Genomic DNA, 20,328 nt, shown 5'->3' on the forward strand with positions numbered 1-20,328 from the left:
TCACAGAATTAACCAGGATGGAAGAGACCTCTGGGATCATCGAGGCCAACCTGTCACCTAACCCTTCCAATTAACTGCCTCATTCAGCCTCCTCTTAAACACCTCCAGTAATGGGGACTCCACCACCTCCCTGGGCAGCCCATTCCAATGCCAATCACTCTCTCTACCAATAACTTCCTCCTAACATCCAGCCTAGACCTGCCCTGGCACAGCTTGACACTGCTGCTGCTTGCCTGGCAGCAGAGCCCAACCCCACCTGGCTACAGCCTCCCTGCAGGCAGCTGCAGGCAGCAATGAGCTCTGCCCTGAGCCTCCTCTGCTGCAGGCTGCACACCCCCAGCTCCCTCAGCCTCTCCTCACAGGGCTGTGCTCCAGGCCCCTTCCCAGCCTTCCTGCCCTTCTCTGGACACCTTCCAGCACCTCAACATCTCTCTTGAATGGAGGAGCCCAGAACTGGACACAGCACTCCAGGGGAGGCCTGAACAATGCTGAGTCCAGGGGTAGAAGAACCTCCCTTGTCCTGCTGGCCACACTGCTCCTGAGCCAGCCCAGGATGCCATTGGCTCTGCTGCCCACCTGGGCACACTGCTGCCTCATGTTCAGTTAGCTGTTGACCACCACCCCCAGGTCCCTCTGTACCTGGCTGCTCTCAGCCACTCTGGCCCCAGCCTGTAGTGCTGCTTGGGGTTGTTGTAGCCTAAGTATAGAACTCTGCACTTGGCTTTGTTAAAACTCATGATCTTGGACTGTGCCCATCTGTCCAGGTACCTCTGTAGAGCCCTCTTGCCTTCTAACAGATCCACACATGCTCCCAACTTGGTGTTTTCTGCAAACTTACTGATGCTGGACTCAATCCCCTCATCCAGATCATCAGTGAAGATGTTAAACAGAACTGTACTCAGCACTGATCCCTGGGGCACACCACTAGGGACAGCTGCCAGCTCTATCTGGCTCCATTCACCACCACTCTTAGGGCCCAGCCCTCCAGCCAGTTCTTGACCCATACCAGAGTGCCCCTGCCCAAGCCAAGGGCTGCCAGTTTGGCCAGGAGTTTAGAATCATAGAATCATAGAATCAACCAGGTTGGAAGAGACCTCCAAGCTCATCCAGTCCAACCTAGCACCCAGCCCTAGACAACCAACCAGACCATGGCACTAAATGCCTCATCCAGTCTTTTCTTGAACACCCCCAGGGACGGTGCCTCCACCACCTCCCTGGGCAGCCCATTCCAATGCCAATCACTCTCTCTGTGAAGAACTTCCTGCTAACATCCAGCCTAGACCTACCCTGGCACAACTTGAGACTGTGTCCCCTTGTTCTATTGCTGGTTGCCTGGGAGAAGAGGCCACCCCCCACCTGGCTACAGCCTCCCTTCAGGTAGTTGTAGACAGTAATAAGATCACCCCTGAGCCTCCTCTTCTCCAGGCTAAACACCCCCAGCTCCCTCAGCCTCTCCTCATAGGATTTGTGCTGCAGGCCCCTCACCAGCTTTGTTGCCCTTCTCTGGACACCTTCCAGCACCTCAACATCTCTCTTGAATTGAGGGGCCCAGAACTGGACACAGCACTCAAGGTGTGGCCTGACCAGTTCTGAGTACAGAGGCAGAATAACCTCCCTTGTCCTACTGGCCACACTGCTCCTGATACAGGCCAGGATGCCATTGGCTCTCTTGGCCACCTGGGCACACTGCTGGCTCATCTTCAGCTTACTGTCTATCAGTACCCCCAGGTCCCTTTCCTCCTGGCTGCTCTCCAGCCACTCAGTCCCCAGCCTATAGTGCTGCTTGGGGTTGTTTGCTATGGCAGACAGTGTCAAAGGCCTTGCAGAAGTCCAGGTAGACTACATCCACAGCCTTGCCCATGCCCACCAGGCAGATCATCTGGTCATAAAAAGAGATGAGCAATTTATGTGCAGAGGCAGAGTAATGGCTGAGTGATTAGTGAAGAGCAGTCTGCCATCTCTAACCACGGAACAGATCTTAGCTTTAGATCACTGAAAGTCAGAGCAGGGCATATCTTTTCTTAGCCATCATAAATTATCCATGCAGGATGTGCAGTAAAAAGCTGTTTGGCTGCATTAAAATTGGCTAGACAAACAGAATTTCCATCCCTCTCAGTGGCTCCTTCAACACCTAATTAGTTCCCAGATGCTAGTTGAGCAAGATCTCTTTTGCTAATGTTATCTTCCTATACCTCCTAAATGCCCCCTGGTGCCATTCTTCACTTTCTTCTTTCTTCCCTCATGAGAAGGCAGGGTGGGTGTTCAGGAAGCTCTACTCTGAAGGTCAAGCTTGTAAAGACTGTGGGGTCAAGCTGATCCAGCTAATACCAGTCAGTATCTGGAGCAAAAGCTTTGAATCCAGAATTAGATTGTTGTGATGGAGAGCATGATGCAGCTTCCTTTCCCTGCACATTCATAGGATCAGTATCCAACAGGAAAAAATAGAATTGCAGATTTTGTCTTGCTGTCAGGCCCATTTAATTCAGTTCAGCATAAATTCTGTGTTCAGCTTCTCCTGTTGCTAGAAGGTACACAGAAGCCTGTCTGTACCAATCTGCCAGGTGAGCTGTGTGGCCACTTGTTGTCTGTGTCAAGGAAGTAAGCTCAGGTGGAAAACAGTAGGAATTGTCTGACCAACTGCACTCCTAGGATCATAGAATACAATCAGAGCAGCAGTCAGGGTTGGAAGGGAGCACAAGGAGCAGCCAGTTCCAACCCCCTGCCATGCCCAGGGACACCCTACCCTAGAGCAGGCTGCACACAGCCTCAGCCAGCCTGGCCTCAAACACCTCCAGCCATGGGGCCTCAACCCCCTCCCTGGGCAACCCATTCCAGCCTCTCACCACTCTCCTGCTCAACAACTTCCTCCTCACCTCCAGCCTGACTCTCCCCACCTCCAGCTTTGCTCCATTCCCCCCACTCCTGGCACTCCCTCACAGACTCAAAACTCCCTTCCTAGAGTTTTTGTACCCCCCTTCAGATATTGAAAAGCCACAAGAAGGTCACCTGGGAGCCTCCTCTGCTGCAGCCTGCACAGCCCCAACTCTTTCAGGCTGTGCTCACAGCAGAGCTGCTGCAGCCTCTGAGCATCCTCCTGGCCCTGCTCTGGACACACTCCAGCATCTCCACATCCCTCTTGTCCCAGGGGCTCCAGAACTGGCTGCTGTAATCCAGGTGGGGTCTCAGCAGAGCACAGTAGAGGAGGAGAATCCCCTCCCTGGCCCTGCTGGCCACACTTCTCCTGATCCTCCCTAGACCCTCTGAGCAAAGCCACTTGGGGCCAGAGATATGTTAACAGAACAGTCAAGCTGTTGGCCAGCTGTGATTTACCTTGGCAGGTGTGATTCATATCCAAGCCCAGCAATTCTCTCCCCTCTGGCAGGAATGAATGACCAAACAGCCTCCTTCAAGCTAAGTATTTAAGACAAAAACATTTCAGAGGAAGAAGATCTTCAAGGCAGCAGAACAGCCTAGACATGCATGCAGCTTCACCCTAAGGCTCACAAAGCTGTGCCTCTCACTACATTCAGCTTACTCACTACAGGTGATGCTCTCTGTTGCATGTGGAAGGAGTTATCAAGAGGCAAAAGCTCTGACAAAATCAGTTGTGTAGCTGAGAATCAAGATGCTTCAGCTTAGACTTTGTGCCAGCATCATTGAGGTTTTCTGTTGTAATTTCCTTATCTGCATTTTCCCTGTGCTGCCCTGGAAGAATACACTCAGAGGGACAATTCCAGCAGGCTCATGTAGCAGCATTTCTCCTGTTTGTCCTGGCTGTGAGTAGTCCCCATGGGATGCTTCTGTCTTCAGAGTGACAATGTGCTCACATAGCAGCTTGTTTGCTATCACAGCAAAAGGTCAGGGAAAGGTATGAAGTTGGTGAAAGGCCTGGAGCACAGCCTTGTGAGGAGAGGCTGAGGGAGCTGGGGGTGTGCAGCCTGCAGAAGAGGAGGCTCAGGGCAGAGCTCATTGCTGTCTGCAACTACCTGAAGGTTTGGCTCTGCTGCCAGGCAAGCAGCAACAGAGGAAGGGGACAGAGTGTCAAGTTGTGCCAGGGGAGGTCTAGGCTGGATGTTGTTAGGAAGTTGTTGTCAGAGAGAGTGATTGGCATTGGAATGGGCTGCCTAGGGAGGTGGTGGAGTCTCTGTGCCCGGAGGTGTTGAAGCCAAGCCTGGCTGGGGCACTTAGTGCCATGGTCTGGTTGCTTGGGCAGGGCTGGGTGCTAGGTTGGACTGGCTGAGCTTGGAGGTCTCTTCCAACCTCTTTGATTCTATGATTCTATCATTCAATAAAGTGTCACATCCACTTGATGGCCTGTCACTGGTGGTGTCCCTCAGGCATCAGTGCTGGGCTAAATCCTGTTTAATGTCTTTGGTGATAATGTGGATGAGGGGATTGAATCCACCATTAGTATAGATGACACCAAGTTGGGAGCAAACATTTATCCATTAGAGTGTAGGGCTCTGCAGAGGGACCTGGCCAGGCTGGATAGAAGGGCAGAGTTCAAGGGCATGAGATGTAACAAGGCCAAGTGCAGGGTTCTACACTTTGGCCACAACAACCCCAAACAGCACTACAGGCTGGGGCCAGAGTGGCTGAGAGCAGCCAGGCAGAGAGGGCCCTGGGGGTGCTGGGAGAGAGGAGCTGAAGCTGAGGCAGCAGTGCCCAGGTGGGCAGCAGAGCCAATGGCATCCTGGGCTGGCTCAGGAGCAGTGTGGGCAGCAGGACAAGGGAGGTTCTTCTGCCCCTGTGCTCAGCACTGCTCAGGCCACACCTTGAGTGCTGTGTCCAGTTCTGGGCTCCTCAATTCAAGAGAGATGTTGAGGTGGGGGAAGGTGTTGAGAGAAGGGCAGCAAGGCTGGTGAGGGTCCTGGAGCAGAGCCCTGTGAGGAGAGGCTGAGGGAGCTGGGGGTGTGCAGCCTGCAGCAGAGGAGGCTCAGGGCAGACCTCATTGCTGTCTGCAGCTCCCTGAAGGGAGGTTGTGACCAGCTGAGGGTTGATCTCTTCTATCACACAACCAGTGACAGAATGAGGGGACACAGTCTCAAGCTGCACCAGAACAAGTTTAGGCTGGATGATAGGAAATAATTCTTCACAGGAGGAATGATTGGCTTTGGAATGGGCTGCCAGGGGAGGTGGTGGAATCACCATCTCTGGAAGTGTGTAAAAAGAGACTGGATGTGGCACTTGGTGCCATGGTTTAGTTGATTAGATGGTGTCAGGTGATAGGTTGGACCTGATCTCAGAGTCCTTTTTCAACCTGGTTGATTCTGTGGTCCTGTGGTTCTGTGAAAGCCAACATGTTTCCCCATTTTTACTCTCAGATCCATGCACCCACACTCTGAAGGACACAGAAATTTATGCCAACATCATTTGATCGTTCCCAGCTTCGATCTTGCCTGAATTGCCAGAGGCAGGCTGCAGAGTGAGTTCTGAGAGTGGATAGCTTCCCTGCAAGGATATTAATAATACTTAGGAATTATGTAGCACTCCAAAACCCTGAGCAAGCATTAGCTAATTATGTAGTAGTCCAAAGCCCTGTGCCAAACATTAGCTAATCAATTCTTGCAGCACCTTTATCAAATACATCATTAGCATCGGATCCGCTGTGCAGTGAGGGAAGTGGAGCCTGGGCACTGTGGGCATCTGGTCCCAGTGTGGTGGCTAGGGTTAGAATTCAGCATTTGCCAGCCACATTTGCCTTGGCTGGGTGCTAGGTTGGACTGGATGAGCTTGAAGGTGTCTTCCAACCGGGTTGATTCTATGATGCTGTGATTTCAAGGAGTGGAGTGCATGACCACAGAACCCAGCAGGAGTGGATCTGGCTGGCTCTTGTAAGCGCTTCTGTGACTCCTTGCTACAAGCAATGTGGTGGATCAAATGAAATGCCTCTCCTATGAGGAGAGGCTGAGGGAGCTGGGGGTGTTTGGCCTGGAGAAGAGGAGGCCCAGGGCAGAGCTCATTGCTGTCTACAACTCCCTGAAGGGAGGTTGTAGCCAGGTGATGGTTGGTCTCTTCTCTCAGACAACCAGCAACAGAACAAGGGGGCACAGTCTCAGGTTGTGCTGGGGGAGGCCTAGGCTGGATGTTGTTAGGAAGTTGTTGTCAGAGAGAGTGATTGGCGTTGGAATGGGCTGCCCAGGGAGGTGGTGGAGTCTCTGTGCCTGGAGGTGTTGAAGCCAAGCCTGGCTGGGGCACTTAGTGCCATGGTCTGGTTGATGGTTGAGGGCTGGGTGCTAGGTTGGACTGGATGATATTGGAGGTCTCTTCCAGCCTGGTTGATTCTATGATTAAATCTAAGATAAGCACAGAATTGAGAGGACTCCAGAACTTGAAACCCACCTAGAAATTTTAAGGCTTTAAAATTGGATATATTAAAGGAATCCTTCATTTGCTAAGTGTAGCTATGCCCCTCCTTTCTCTGGCCTATCACATCTCAGTGACATATCATCTTAAACTGTTCCGTTTCTGCTGCCTTCAGCTGCCTGGAGCACCTGATGGGTAAACACTCAACTATTACTCCCAGCAAATGCTAAATCTCAGTCTTGTCTATGTCATAGAATCATGCAAATCACAGGATGGTCTGGGTTGGAAGAGACCTTTAGAGGTCTTCTAGTGCAACACTGCAGTTAGCAGGAATATCTTTAACTAGATCATGTTACTTACTACCCTGGACTTTTCCAGTTGATAGTAGTGACCTCTGCAAAGCTCTGGAATGCACTGAAATAAGCTCTAGCTGGCAAAATATGCAGTCACATCCATGTAGGTGACCTGCTTTTGGAAACCATGTGCTTATCTAGGCTGAATGGGGCTTTGGGCAACTCAGTCTCATGGAAGATGTCCCTGTCCATGGCAGCGACATTGGAACTAAAGGATCTTTAAGGTCCCTTCCAACTCAACTATTAATGAATCCAGGCTAGGCAGAGAGTGGCTGGAGAGCAGCTCTGAGGAGAGAGTCTTGGGGGTGCTGCTGGAGGAGAAGCTCAACAGGAGCCAGCAGTGTGCACTTGCAGCCCAGAAAGCCAAGCAGAGCCTGGGCTGCAGCAGCAGAAGTGTGGCCAGCAGGGCCAGGGAGGGGATTCTCCTCCTCTGCTGTGCTCTGCTGAGACCCCACCTGGAGTACTACAGCCAGGTCTGGAGCCCCTGGAACAAGAGGGCTATGGAGATGCTGGAGCATGTTGAGAGCAGGGCCAGGAGGATGCTCAGAGGGCTGCAGCAGCTCTGCTGTGAGCACAGACTGAAAGAGTTGGGGCTGTGCAGGCTGCAGAAAAGGAGGCTCCCAGGTGACCTTCTTGTGGCCTTCCAGCATCTGAAGGGGGCTACAAAAAAAGCTGTGGAGGGACTTTTGAGGCTGTGAGGGAGTGGCAGAGCTGAGGGGAATGGAGCAAAGCTGGAGGTGGGGAGAGTCAGAGTGGAGGTGAAGAGGAAGTTCCTGAGCAGGAGAGTGGTGAGAGGCTGGACTGGGTTGCCCAGGGAGGTGGTTGAGGCCCCATGGCTGGAGGTGTTTGAGGCCAGGCTGTGTGAGGCTGTGTGCAGCCTGCTCTAGGGTAGGGTGTCCCTGGGCATGGCAGGGGGGTTGGAACTGGCTGCTCCTTGTGCTCCCTTCCAACCCTGACTGATTCTATGATCCTAAACTGGTGGATAGATGTAGAATAGAGTGTGTCAGAGAAGAGTTGATGTGTCTTTAGAAGAGGAAACTCAACTCACACATAGCATTTTTTTGAAGAGAGAGGGTGCACAAAAGGCACAGCCTGGCACTGAGGAGTAGGAGGAAAATTTCTCTTTTGGGTGAATAGCTGCTTATAGAGAGGGAGTAAATGATACAAAGAGCTGGGTAGGTTTTGCAGTGCAGGGTGATTACCAGTGACCTGTCTTGAGGAACATGCACAGTTCAATCCACTCATAAAAGAGCTGGAAAAAGGAGACAAAATTGACTGATGGTGTAGAGTTATTCCAGGTAACCAAAAGCAGACAGAACTGCAGGAAAAGTTGCAGAAGAGTCTGACAATATCCATTTTCCAGGCAATAAAACAGCTGCTGAAATACCCTGTTGGGTAAGTGCAGACACAATGATGGGGTTTAAGCTAGCCCATGAAAGTGGTGCTGGCATCATTTGCAGAGGGCTCTTGGAAAATGCCTGCTCAGTGCTCAGCAGAGGTCAGAAAAGTTACTGGAATGCTAAGAATTGCTAGGGCTGGGGAAGAGAAAATGTACACCACTGACTCAGCCACTGATGGTCTTGGATAGAGTGCAGTTCCCCCTCAGTGCAGCAGTAAAATAGAGCTAGAGAAGATGTGGAGAAAGATGAGGAAGCCTGACCTGAGGTGTGAAGGGAAGAGTCTAAGCCTCTGAAGCATGCTGGAGAAGTGAATGAGCAGGATCCAGGCAGAGGCATAAAATCAAGCTTGCTATGGGGAGAGTGAGTGAGGGATTGTTTTTGCTGTAGAGAGAGCAACGACTCGGTCAGGCAGTGAGTTTAATGCAAAAGTCAGGAAAAGACTTTAGCACTGTAACAGAATGCCCAAAAAAGTGGAGGTGAATGGAAATAAATCCAGCTGGCAGGTGGTTGGGAGTGGGGGTCCCCAGGATACAGTATTAGGGCCTGTTCTCTTTGATATCTTTGTGAATCTGGACATGGACATCTTCATGGAGCAGAGCTGGAGGTGGGGAGAGTCAGAGTGGAGATGAGGAAGAAGTTGCTGAGCATGAGAGTGGTGAGAGGCTGGAATGGGTTGCCCAGGGAGGTGGTTGAGGCCCCATGGCTGGAGGTGTTTGAGGCCAGGCTGTGTGAGGCTGTGTGCAGCCTGCTCTAGGGTAGGGTGTCCCTGGGCATGGCAGGGGGCTTGGAACTGGCTGCTCCTTGTGGTCCCGTCCAACCCTGACTGATTCTATCATTCTATGAGTCCATGGATGGCTCAGGAATTCTGAGACAGCAAGCCCTAAAAAGTCTAATGGAACAGGGTTATCATAGAATCATAGAATCATAGAATCAAGCAGGTTGGAAGAGACCTCCAAGATCATCCAGTCCAACCTAGCACCCAGCCCTAATCAATCAACCAGACCATGGCACCAAGTGCCTCATCCAGTCTTTTCTTGAAGACCCCCAGGGACGGTGCCTCCACCACCTCCCTGGGCAGCCCATTCCAATGCCAATCACTCTCTCTGTGAAGAACTTCTTCCTAATATCCAGCCTAGACCTACCCTGGCACAACTTGAGACTGTGTCATCCAACTCTATCTGTCTTGGCAGAAGGAGATCAATCACTAGTGGCTTGATTTCCAGCTGCCAGAGCCAGCACATCACCAACTTCGTCATCTCTTCCCGGTGCTGTTTTTATCTTTGCCTCGGCACAGTCAGCGAGAGGTAAATATTTTCCCCGTTTAAAATCAAAACATGCAAGGTAGCGCTTGGCAGAGAGTCAGAGCTTGGGGTTCCCGCTGCTTCTGACAGCAGCGCTGCTAGCTGTCGCTAATGACCGCGCTGCGATGCGATGAGCTGTCCCCGGCGCCTGCTTGCTGCGGCGTGCAGGGCTCTGATAGCCTGCGAGCAATTGGAGCGGGCGCGAATGGTGCTGGCGCCCTCTTGTGGTGAGCCCGCGGAACAGCAGGGGGTTTCCTGCCGCCCAAGGTAAGCCAGCGATGGAAAAGTCCCAGGTGAAAAAATTGATGCTTGTTCTCCGCAGCAGAAGAATATCCACCCCTCCAGCAGCACCCGCATGACTCAGGGAAGGGAAGCCAATTTTACCTGCCTCTACAGTGGCAAGCGAATGATTAACGCCCGTGCTGATGGAGTTAGAATCATAGAACCATAGAATCATAGAATCAAGCAGGTTGGAAGAGACCTCCAAGCTCAGCCAGTCCAACCTAGCACCCAGCTCTGGCCAAGCAACCAGACCATGGCACTAAGTGCCTCAGCCAGTCTTTTCTTGAACACTTCCAGGGATGGTGCCTCCACCACCTCCCTGGGCAGCCCATTCCAATGCCAATCATTCTCTCTGACAACAACTTCCTAACAACATCCAGCCTAGACTTTCCCCAGCACAACTTCACACTCTGTCCCCTTGTGCTATTGCTGGTTGCCTGGCAGCAGAGCCCAACCCCACCTGGCTACAATGTCCCTTCAGGTAGTTGTAGACAGCAATGAGCTCTGCCCTGAGCCTTCTCTTCTGCAGGCTGCACACCCCCAGCTCTCTCAGCCTCTCCTCATAGGATTTGTGTTCCAGGCCCCTCACCAGCTTTGTTGTCCTTCTCTGGATGCCTTCCAGCACCTCAACATCTCTCTTGAATTGAGGAGCCCAGAACTGGACACAGCACTCAAGGTGTGGCCTGAGCAGTGCTGAGCACAGGGGCAGAATAACCTCCCTTGTCCTGCTGCCCACACTGCTCCTGAGCCAGCCCAGGATGCCATTGGCTCTGCTGCCCACCTGGGCACACTGCTGCCTCATCTTCAGCCTACTTTCTATCAGTACCCCCAGGTCCCTTTCCTCCTGGCTGCTCTCAGCCACTCTGGCCCCAGCCTGTAGTGCTGCTTGGGGTTGTTGTGGCCAAAGTGCAGAACCCTGCACCTGGCCTTGTTAAATCTCATCCCCTTGGCCTCTGCCCACCCATCCAGCCTGGCCAGGTCCCTCTGCAGGGCTCTGCTACCTTCCAACAGCTCCACACCTGCTCCTAGCTTGGTGTCAGCTTGTTTGTGCCATCCTTCTGGAGGGGAGAGAATTGTGCTAGTTTGAGGCTAGCTAGAATGTTTAGGTGAGCAGAATTAGATGCTAGGCTGTGAAAAGGAAACGATGCTGATGTCTGCTGCACTCATAGGCTTGCTGAGATGGATAAGAACAAGAACACAAACATAAATAAGAGAGGTGCTCTATGTCTCTCGGGGCTGCATGAACTGCTGAGATGGATAAGAATAAGAACATAAACATAGATAAGAGAGTTGCTTTATGTTTCTTGGGGCTGCATGAACCTAACCTGCCATCTGTGTGACTCATCCATCTGCTTCCTAACTCCTTTGGCCAACCCTCCAATTTACCTTGAACATAAGGCAAAGTCTGAGGTAAGATAGAGGGGTGGAGAGAAGGTGGAGGGGTGGTTGGGAGCCCCTCCTGGGGACTCAGGTTTCTGAGAGGGCTGTTGTGTTTCTGTATTACTTTTTAACTTGTCTAGGGGACTGGATATGGCTGGGTGCTAGGTTGGACTGGATGAGCTTGGATGTCTCTTACAGCCTGGTTGATTCTATGATTCTGTGGTCTGGTTGACTGGACAGGGCTGGGTGCTAGGTTGGACTGGATGAGCTTGGAGGTCTCTTCCAACTTGGCTGATTCTATGATTCTATTTCTGTCTATAGCTGTATAGATTGTAACTGTCTGCTTGTATATTGTGCTGAGCTGTAAATATAGCTTCATTCATTCAATTCCCAGTGGCTGAGTCTAGTGTGGGTGATTTTCTTAAGTGTGGGGAGGCAGGTAACACCCAAACCATCACCAAAATGTTTGAAGTGCTTTGTGTTGCTAGGAAGGTTAGGAAATAAGTGAAACACTGCTTCGTGAAGGCAGTCATGTTGACACCTCTCTGTGTCAGGTGTTGCCAATGTGTTTTGATATGTACCTTCACATTTCTTTTCATCTTCTCCATCCACACATCTGAACAAGTAAATGTACTCTGATTCCCTTGGGGCAAAGTCTGTCCCAAAGATGAAAAGCACTGTTGGGTGATTTTGCATGGTGAAATAAGGGCAGTTTCCTGGGAAATTTGGCTCATCACAGTATCACAGTATCACCAAGGTTGGAAGAGACCTCACAGATCATCAAGTCCAACCCTTTACCACAGAGCTCAAGGCTAGACCATGGCACCAAGTGCCACATCCAACCTTGCCTTGAACAGCTCCAGGGATGGCGACTCCACCACCTCATCACCTCCATGGTGTTCAAATCCAATGAATTAAGCAGTCAGCACAATCCTTCCCTGCACTGAGGATTGAGATGTAGGTTTGGGAACCCAAAGGCTCCCCAGAGAGGTGAGTCACGGATTTTGCATCAATATTATTACTTCATTCCTGGCTGAAAACTGAATATGGCAAAATGCATCTTCCAGACAGTGAAACTGGCAGAATAAATCATAGAATCATAGAATCAAGCAGGTTGGAAGAGACCTCCAAGATCATCCAGTCCAACCTAGCACCCAGCCCTAGCCAATCAACCAGACCATGGCACTAAGTGCCCCAGCCAGGCTTTTCTTGAAGACCCCCAGGGACGGTGCCTCCACCACCTCCCTGGGCAGCCCATTCCAATGCCAATCACTCTCTCTGACAACAACTTCCTCCTAACATCCAGCCTAGACCTCCCCAAGCACAACTTGACACTCTGTCCCCTTCTTCTGTTGCAGAAGAGCCCAACCCCACCTGGCTACAGCCTCCCTGCAGGGTGTTGTATACAGCAATGAGCTCTGCCCTGAGCCTCCTCTGCTGCAGGCTGCACACCCCCAGCTCCCTCAGCCTCTCCTCACAGGGCTGTGCTCCAGGCCCCTCCCCAGCTTCTCTGGACACCTTCCAGCACCTCAGCATCTTTCTTGAATGGAGGAGCCCAGAACTGGACACAGCGTTCAAGGGGTGGCCTGAGCAGTGCTGAGCACAGGAATGGGCAAGAGAACCTCCCTTGTCCTGCTGGCCACACTGCTCCTGATCTAGGCCAGGATGCCATTGGAATGGGCTGCCCAGGGAGGTGGTGGAGTTGCCATCCCTGGAGGTGTTGAAGCAAAGCCTGCATGAGGCACTTAGTGCCATGGTCTGGTTGATTGGCCAGGGCTGGGTGCTAGGTTGGACTGGCTGAGCTTGGAGCTCTCTTCCAACCCGGTTGATTCAGTGATTCAGGTCTATAAAGAGATGAAGGGTGTGTGTCAGGAAGCTGGAGGCAGGCTCTGCTCAGTGATGTCCAATGATAGGACAAAGGGGGATGGGTGCAAGCTGGAGCATGGGAGGTTACAGGTGCAGGAAAAACTCTTTCACTGTGAGGATGACAGAGCACTGGAACCTGGTTGGACTGGATGAGCTTGAAGGTCTCTTCTAACCTGGTTGATTCTATGCTTCTGTGATCAGAGGCCCTTTCAAGCCTCACCTTGAATATCTTTAGGAACAGGGCCTCAACCACATCCCTGGTAACTGATTCCAGTGTTCCATCCCCCTCATGGTATTGACCTTCTTCCTAACATCCAATCTAAAGCTACTCTTCCCTAGTTTGAAACCATTGTGCCCCTCATCCTATCACTGCAGGCCTCAATGGTTTCCACTCTTGTCGATGGCACCTCAGCTTGGCCTGGGGTGGTTAATAAAGAGGAGTGAACACCAAATGAAGCAGCTGAACCATTAGAATCATAGAATCATAAAATCGACCAGGTTGGAAGAGACCTCCAAGCTCATCCAGTCCAACCTAGCACCCAGCCCTAGCCAATCAACCAGACCATGGCACTAAGTGCCTCATCCAGGCTTTTCTTGAACACCCCCAGGGACGGTGCCTCCACCACCTCCCTGGGCAGCCCATTCCAATGCCAATCACTCTCTCTGTGAAGAACTTCTTCCTAACATCCAGCCTAGACCTACCCTGGCACAACTTGAGACTGTGTCCCCTTGTTCTATTGCTGGTTACCTGGGAGAAGAGGCCACCCCCCACCTGGCTACAATGTCCCTTCAGGTAGTTGTAGACAGTAATAAGATCACCCCTGAGCCTCCTCGTCTCCAGGCTGCACACCACCAGCTCCCTCAACCTGTCCTCATAGGATTTGTGCTCCAGGCCCCTCACCAGCTTTGTTGCCCTTCTCTGGACATGTTCCAGCACCTCAACATCTCTCTTGAATTGAGGGGCCCAGAACTGGACACAGTACTCAAGGTGTGGCCTGAGCAGTGCTGAGTACAGGGGCAGAAGAACCTCCCTTGTCCTGCTGCCCACACTGTTCCTGATGCAGCCCAGGATGCCATTGGCTCTCTTGGCCACCTGGGCACACTGCTGGCTCATCTTCAGCTACTATCTGTCAGTACCCCCAGGTCACTTTCCTCCTGGCTGCTCTCCAGCCACTCAGTCCCCAGCCTATAGTGCTGCTTGGGGTTGTTGTGGCCAAAGTGCAGAACCTGCCCTTGGCCTTGTTAAATCTCATCCCATTGGCCTCTGCCCACCCATCCAGCCTGGCCAGGTCCCTCTGCAGGGCTCTCCTACCTTCCAACAGATCAACACCTGCTCCTAGCTTGGTGTCATCTGCAAACTTACTGATGCTGGACTCAATGCCCTCGTCCAGGTCATCAATAAAGATATTGAACAGGACTGGGCCCAGCACTGATCCCTGGGGAACAGGAGGGTGCACTGCTTCCTTCCCCCAACAGCTGCTTTGGTGCCTGCGATGTCTCATAGCGGAACACCATGAGAGCGAGGCAAAAGGGCTTCCAGAGACGTGCTGCAAATGTGGTTCAAGAGCTGAGAGGTGTCTGTGGCTCCTGCTGAGAGAAAACCTAACAACTTCATTCATCAGCACAGCACTAATGGCTTTGCATTGTGTTTCTTGCCAGGTCTTGATGAAGAGTGGTTTTAGTCCCATCACAACAGAAATCCGCGAGGCTCCGGAGTTCTATTACGCCGAAGATTACCATCAGCAGTACCTTAGTAAGAACCCTGATGGGTACTGTGGCCTTGGAGGAACAGGGCTCTCCTGCCCTATTGCCATCAATAAGTAGCCTGTGATTGCCTGCACTTCGTTTTAGGGAGTTTGGAAGAGCTCACCGACCCTGACAGGTGTCACAATAGTCCTGCGGCATCAGCACGCAGACCTTTGGCTACCTCTTGCCATAATCCATGCAGCTTCCCAATTGCCAATGTTAAAGCCATAGTAGAGGCAGCAAATTGCACCTGCTTGATAAATGCAACTTCTTGCTCTGTGCTGCACCTGGGATTGTAATCTGGGGAGAAAAGAAACTTGAGAGGTCAGCTTGGAATGCAAGTTAAAAGGCTGAAGAACGAGGAGGTGGTTGTGCCTGCTAACTGCTTTGCCTAGCTGATGCCTTCAGATGTGTTTGTTTGATTGGGGTAATGAGTTTGCTTTTGGCTTCTGGAGATATGGCTGGGCTTGACTGTCACCACCCTGTGATTTGATGGCTTTGAGAAGGATGAATTTATAAGATCAGTGATTCTCTTGCAATCCCATGTTCACAGCAACATGTACTGTCACCTGTAGTGCCTGTTTGCTGAAGCAGTTTGAGCAAGGAGAAGCAAAAACTGTAATGGGATCCTTCTTTTTGATAGCTCCAAGAGGTGTGTCACACCCAGAAAGAAATCAGTGTTGTTTCCTGCACTAAAATAAATTGCAAAAGAAGAAAAATATTGTCTGTGGTGTGTTCCATGACTCTTCAGTATATATCTGAGCAGAACTATCAAAAGCATCACAGAATCATAGAATGGTTTAGGTTGGAAGGGACCTCAAAGGTCATCAAGTTCCAACCTCTTGCCATGGGCAGGGACACCTCCCACTACAACAGGTTACAGAAGCATAGAATGATAGAATCAGTCAGGGTTGGAAGGGACCACAAGGAGCAGCCAGTTCCAACCCCCCTGCCATGCCCAGGGACACCCTACCCTCAGCCAGCCTGGCCTCAAACACCTCCAGCCATGGGGCCTCAACCACCTCCCTGGGCAACCCATTCCAGCCTCTCACCACTCTCATGCTCAACAGCTTCCTCCTCACCTCCACTCTCACTCTCCCCACCTCCAGCTTTGCTCCATTCCCCCCACTCCTGCCACTCTCTCACAGCCTCAAAAGTCCCTCCCCAGCTTTTTTGTAGCCTCCTTCAGATATTGTAAAGCCACAAGAAGGTCACCTGGGAGCCTCCTTTTCTGCAGCCTGCACAGCCCCAACTCTTTCAGTCTGTGCTCACAGCAGAGCTGCTGCAGCCCTCTGAGCATCCTCTTGGCCCTTCTCTAGGCACACTCCAGCATCTCCACATCCCTTTTGTCCCAGAGGCTCCAGAATTGGCTGCAGTACTCCAGGTGGGGTCTCAGCAGAGCAGAGCAGAGGGGAAGAATCCCCTCCCTGGCCCTGCTGGCCACACTTTGATTCCATTCCGGCTTATTAAACCCTCCAAGTTATCTTTGCTTTCATACAGCAAACATCTTTACCTCCTGAGGAGTCTGATTTTAAAACAGCAGTGTCTGGAGAAATCAACCCCATGCAATGCCCAGGAGCAGAGCCCATCTCTCTGGGAGCTCCCTCCAAAATTCAGCATGTCCAAGAGCTGAGGCTGCTTGTTGAGAACTGACCTGTGGCATCACAGCCTGGAGCAGCTGGCTGGGAGTGGGCAGCATGCTCCAGAGCAGCCAGCCCAGAGCACAGCGATCCAGAAGATCCAGGCCACTCCATCTGTTTGTTATCCACTGGGCTATTTATAACTCACTTGCATTCATGTTCTACCTCTGCAACTCTCTCCTCTGAAAATTAGATTTGCCTCAAAGTGAAGGAGGTCTCTTCCAACCTGCCTGATTCTATGATTCTCTGTTTTTCAGCCACTGCTGGTTGTCAGTCCAGGCTGAGGGGCAGAGAGACTGAGAGCAGCCCCATGGGGAAGGACCTGGGGGTAGTGGTGGGTGAAAAGCTGGATGTGAGCCAGTAATGTGCTCTTCCAGCCTGGAAGCCAACTGTATCCCGGCTGCATCCAAAGCAGTGTGGCCAGCAGGTTGAGAGAGAGGATTCTGCTGCCCTGCTCTGCTCTAGTGAGACACCACCTGCAGTACTGTGTCCCACTCTGGGGTTCTCAGTACCTGAAAGACATGGACCTGTTTGAGTGGGTCCAGAGGAGGCCACAAACATGAGTCATAGAGTCATAGAATTACCTAGGTTGGAAGGGACCTCTAAGGGTCATCTAGTCCAACCACCCTGCAGTGGGAAGGGACATCCTCAACTGCATCTGGTCCCCCAAAGACCCATCAAACCTCACCTTGAATGTCTCCAATTACATCTCTGAGCAACTTGTTCCAGTGCTCAACCACCTTCATTGTGAAGAACTCTAAATCTACTCCTGTCTGATTTTAAACCACTGCCCCTCATCCTGTCACTGCACACCTTCATAAATAGTCATTCTCTAACCTCCTTGCAGGCCTCCTTCAGGTATTGGGGGATGGTGACTAGGTCTCCTTGGAGCCTTCACCTCTCCAGGCTGAACTATCCCAGTTCAGTCAGCCTGCCCCAACAGCATAGGTGCTCCAGCCCCCTGATCATTTCTGTGGCCATTCTCTGGCCCTGCTCCATCAGGTCCATGTCCTTCCTGTATTGAGAGCACCAGAGCTGAAGTACTCCAGGTGCAGTTATGGACTAGAATCAGAATCCTCCTGATTGAAAAACACCTTGAGGAGGGCCAAATCCAATGATTATCAAACCAGCAAGTCTGGTGCTACACCATGTCCCTTAGCACGACATCTGTTTGTCCTAAGCATCTCTAGGGACAGGGATTTGACTGTCTCCCTGGGGAGCCCACTCCAGTGTTTCATAACCTTGTCAATGAAGGGCTTTATCGACAGGACAAAGAGTGGGAGAGACTCAGGCTAGACAGAAAGAAAAAGTACTTTACACTGAAGTTGTGAAACACTGTCACAGGTTGCCCAGAGAGCTGGGCCTCATCCCTGGAAACACTTCAGGTCAGGTTACGTGGGGCACTGAGTAAATAGACCTAGTTGAAGATGCTCCTGTTGGCTGCTTGGGGTGGGGGAATGGATTAGGTGACCTTTGAAGATCCCCTCCAACCCAAATCATTCTATGACTCCATGATTCTATTTATAATGCTAAGTCTTACGTCTATGCTGCTTCTCTTTTCATAGAATCATAGAATCAAGCAGGTTGGAAGAGACCTCCAAGCTCATCCAGTCCAACCTAGCACCCAGCCCTGGCCAGTCAACCAGACCATGGCACTAAATGCCTCATCCAGGCTTTGCTGGTGACTCCACCACCTCCCTGGGCAGCCCATTCCAATGCCAATCACTCTCTCTGCCAGGAACTTCCTCCTCACATCCAGCCTAGACCTCCCCTGCCACAGCTTGACACACTGTCCCCTTCTTCTGGTGGTGCTTGCCTGGCAGAAGAGACCAACCCCACCTGGCTATAGCCTCCCTTCAGGGAGTTGTAGACAGCAATGAGCTCTGCCCTGAGCAGTGCTGAGCACAGGAGCAGAAGAACCTCCCTTGTCCTATTCACCACATCTTCCTGAGCCAGCCCAGGATGCCACTGGCTCTGCTGCCCACCTGGGCACTGCAGCCTCATCTTCAGCTACTCTCTCCCAGCACCCCCAGAGCCCTCTCTACCTGGCTGTTCTCAGCCACTCTGGCCCCAGCCTGTAGTGCTGGTTGGGGTTGCTGTGGCCTAAGTGTAGCCCTGCACTTGGCCTTGTTCAGTCTCATTGGTCTGGAGTAAGGGAGGAAAGGTCTGAGCTCATCTTTGGATTAATTCTTCTACGATCCAGATTGATTCACTGGTCCTGGCCACCCCTCTTCTTCCCTTATTCAGAACAGTAGTTTGCTATGGCTGATTGGTCTCATTTAAACACTAATTAAAGTAGCTCCAGCAGTGACTGTGCCCCAAAATGTCCATCCTGAACAAATGTCACTAATGGCTAATGAACAATTTCATTATTGGAAAGAGGTAATTAGGATGGAGTGAGCAAGGTGGTGACTTGAGGCTTTAATAGTCCTTCCTAGGATGCACTGAGTGTCCCATGTAATCACAGACTCATTTTGGTTGGAAGAGACCTTGAAGATCATAAAGCCCAACCATTAGCACCAGAAAGTCACTGCTAAACACAGTATCACAGTATCACAGTATCACCAGGGTTGGAAGAGACCTCACAGATCATCAAGTCCAACCCTTTACCACAGAGCTCAAGGCCAGACCATGGCACCAAGTGCCACGTCCAGTCCTGCCTTGAACAGCTCCAGGGACGGCGACTCCACCACCTCCCCGGGCAGCCCATTCCAGTGTCCAATGACTCTCTCAGGGAAGAACTTTCTCCTCACCTCCAGCCTAAATCTCCCCTGGTGCAGCCTGAGGCTGTGTCCTCTTGTTCTGGTGCTGGCCACCTGAGAGAAGAGAGCAACCTCCTCCTGGCCACAACCACCCCTCAGGTAGTTGTAGACAGCAATAAGGTCACCCCTGAGCCTCCTCTTCTCCAGGCTAAAACCATGTCCTTCAGCACCAGATCTGTGCCTTTCAGATACCTCCAGGGATGGTAACTCTATCACTTCCCATGGCAGCCTGTTCCAGGGTTTGACAGCCCTTTGGGGGCTGATGTCTTTCCTAATCTCCAACCTAAGAAAGAGAAACAGACCATTGCCTCTTGTCCTCTCACTGGTAACTTGGAGAAGAGGCTGAGCCTCACCTTACTACAGCCTCTCCTCACAGGGCTGTGCTCCAGGCCCCTCCCCAGCCTTGATGCTCTTCTCTGGACACCTTCCAGCACCTCAACATCTCTCTTGAATTGAGGAGTCCAGAACTGGACACAGCACTCCAGGGGTGGCCTGAGCAGTGCTGAGCACAGGGACACAAGAACCTCCCTTGTCCTGCTGCCCACACTGCTCCTGAGCCAGCCCAGGATGCCATTGGCTCTGCTGCCCACCTGAGCACACTGCAGCCTCATCTTCAGCTCCTCTCTCCCAGCACCCCCAGCTCCCTCTCTGCCTGGCTGCTCTCAGCCACTCTGTCCCCAGTCTGTAGCATTGCTAGGGGTTGTTCAAGGGGACATTCACCTCTCTAGTCCTGCTGGCCACACTATGGCTGATACAAGCCAGGATGCTGTTGACTTTGGCCACCTGGGCACACCCAGCCTTTTTTCTACCAATATTATATCCTCCCTGAATCTCTGCACTTCCCTTCTCAGGCTTCATTTGCCTCACCCATCAGTGAGCTCAACACAGCACTATAGTAGAGTTGTGAAACTCTCCCATTTCACCAAGGCAACATGCTCTTAGAAACAGAAAAGCAGGAGGCTGCCACAGTCTCTCTGCAGCCTGCCAGGATTTCTCCTCAGCTAATCTCTTTGCAAAATGCATGGCATGGGGCTGGAGATCAGTCTCATGCTGCTGCGTGGGCTTGGTTGACATCACTTCTGTCTCCAAATAGCACCCTGCATGAGAGCAGTGCCCTCAGACCTGGCACACACCTCTTCTGTTTGGGAGATGCTTCAGAAGGAAACCATCAGTTCTGGGCCCCTCAGTTTAAGAAAGATGTTGAGGTGCTGGAAGGTGTCCAGAGAAGGGCAGCAAGGCTGGGGAGGGGCCTGGAGCAGAGCCCTGTGAGGAGAGGCTGAGGGAGCTGGGGG

At 51.8% G+C, this 20,328-nt stretch overlaps 1 protein-coding gene across 6 annotated transcripts in view; it reads left to right on the forward strand.

The window, feature by feature from the left end:
- Window positions 1–20,328, forward strand: part of MSRA (methionine sulfoxide reductase A) — a 471,584-nt gene that overhangs the window by 326,166 nt on the left and 125,090 nt on the right. For 4 of the 6 annotated variants that reach the window (XM_064146683.1, XM_064146680.1, XM_064146685.1 and 1 more), the window contains one exon: window positions 14,548–15,353. The exons of 1 other annotated variant lie outside the window; for it this stretch is intronic. In XM_064146683.1, coding sequence (XP_064002753.1) covers window positions 14,548–14,712 — 165 coding nt within the window. In that variant the 3' untranslated portion in view covers window positions 14,713–15,353. Of the gene's footprint in view, window positions 1–14,547; window positions 15,354–20,328 lie in introns of those variants that run through there. One more of the 6 variants, XM_064146681.1, reaches the window with a different exon arrangement.

Source organism: Pogoniulus pusillus, chromosome 7 (assembly GCF_015220805.1).
Source record: "Pogoniulus pusillus isolate bPogPus1 chromosome 7, bPogPus1.pri, whole genome shotgun sequence".
Taxonomy (NCBI): domain Eukaryota; kingdom Metazoa; phylum Chordata; class Aves; order Piciformes; family Lybiidae; genus Pogoniulus; species Pogoniulus pusillus.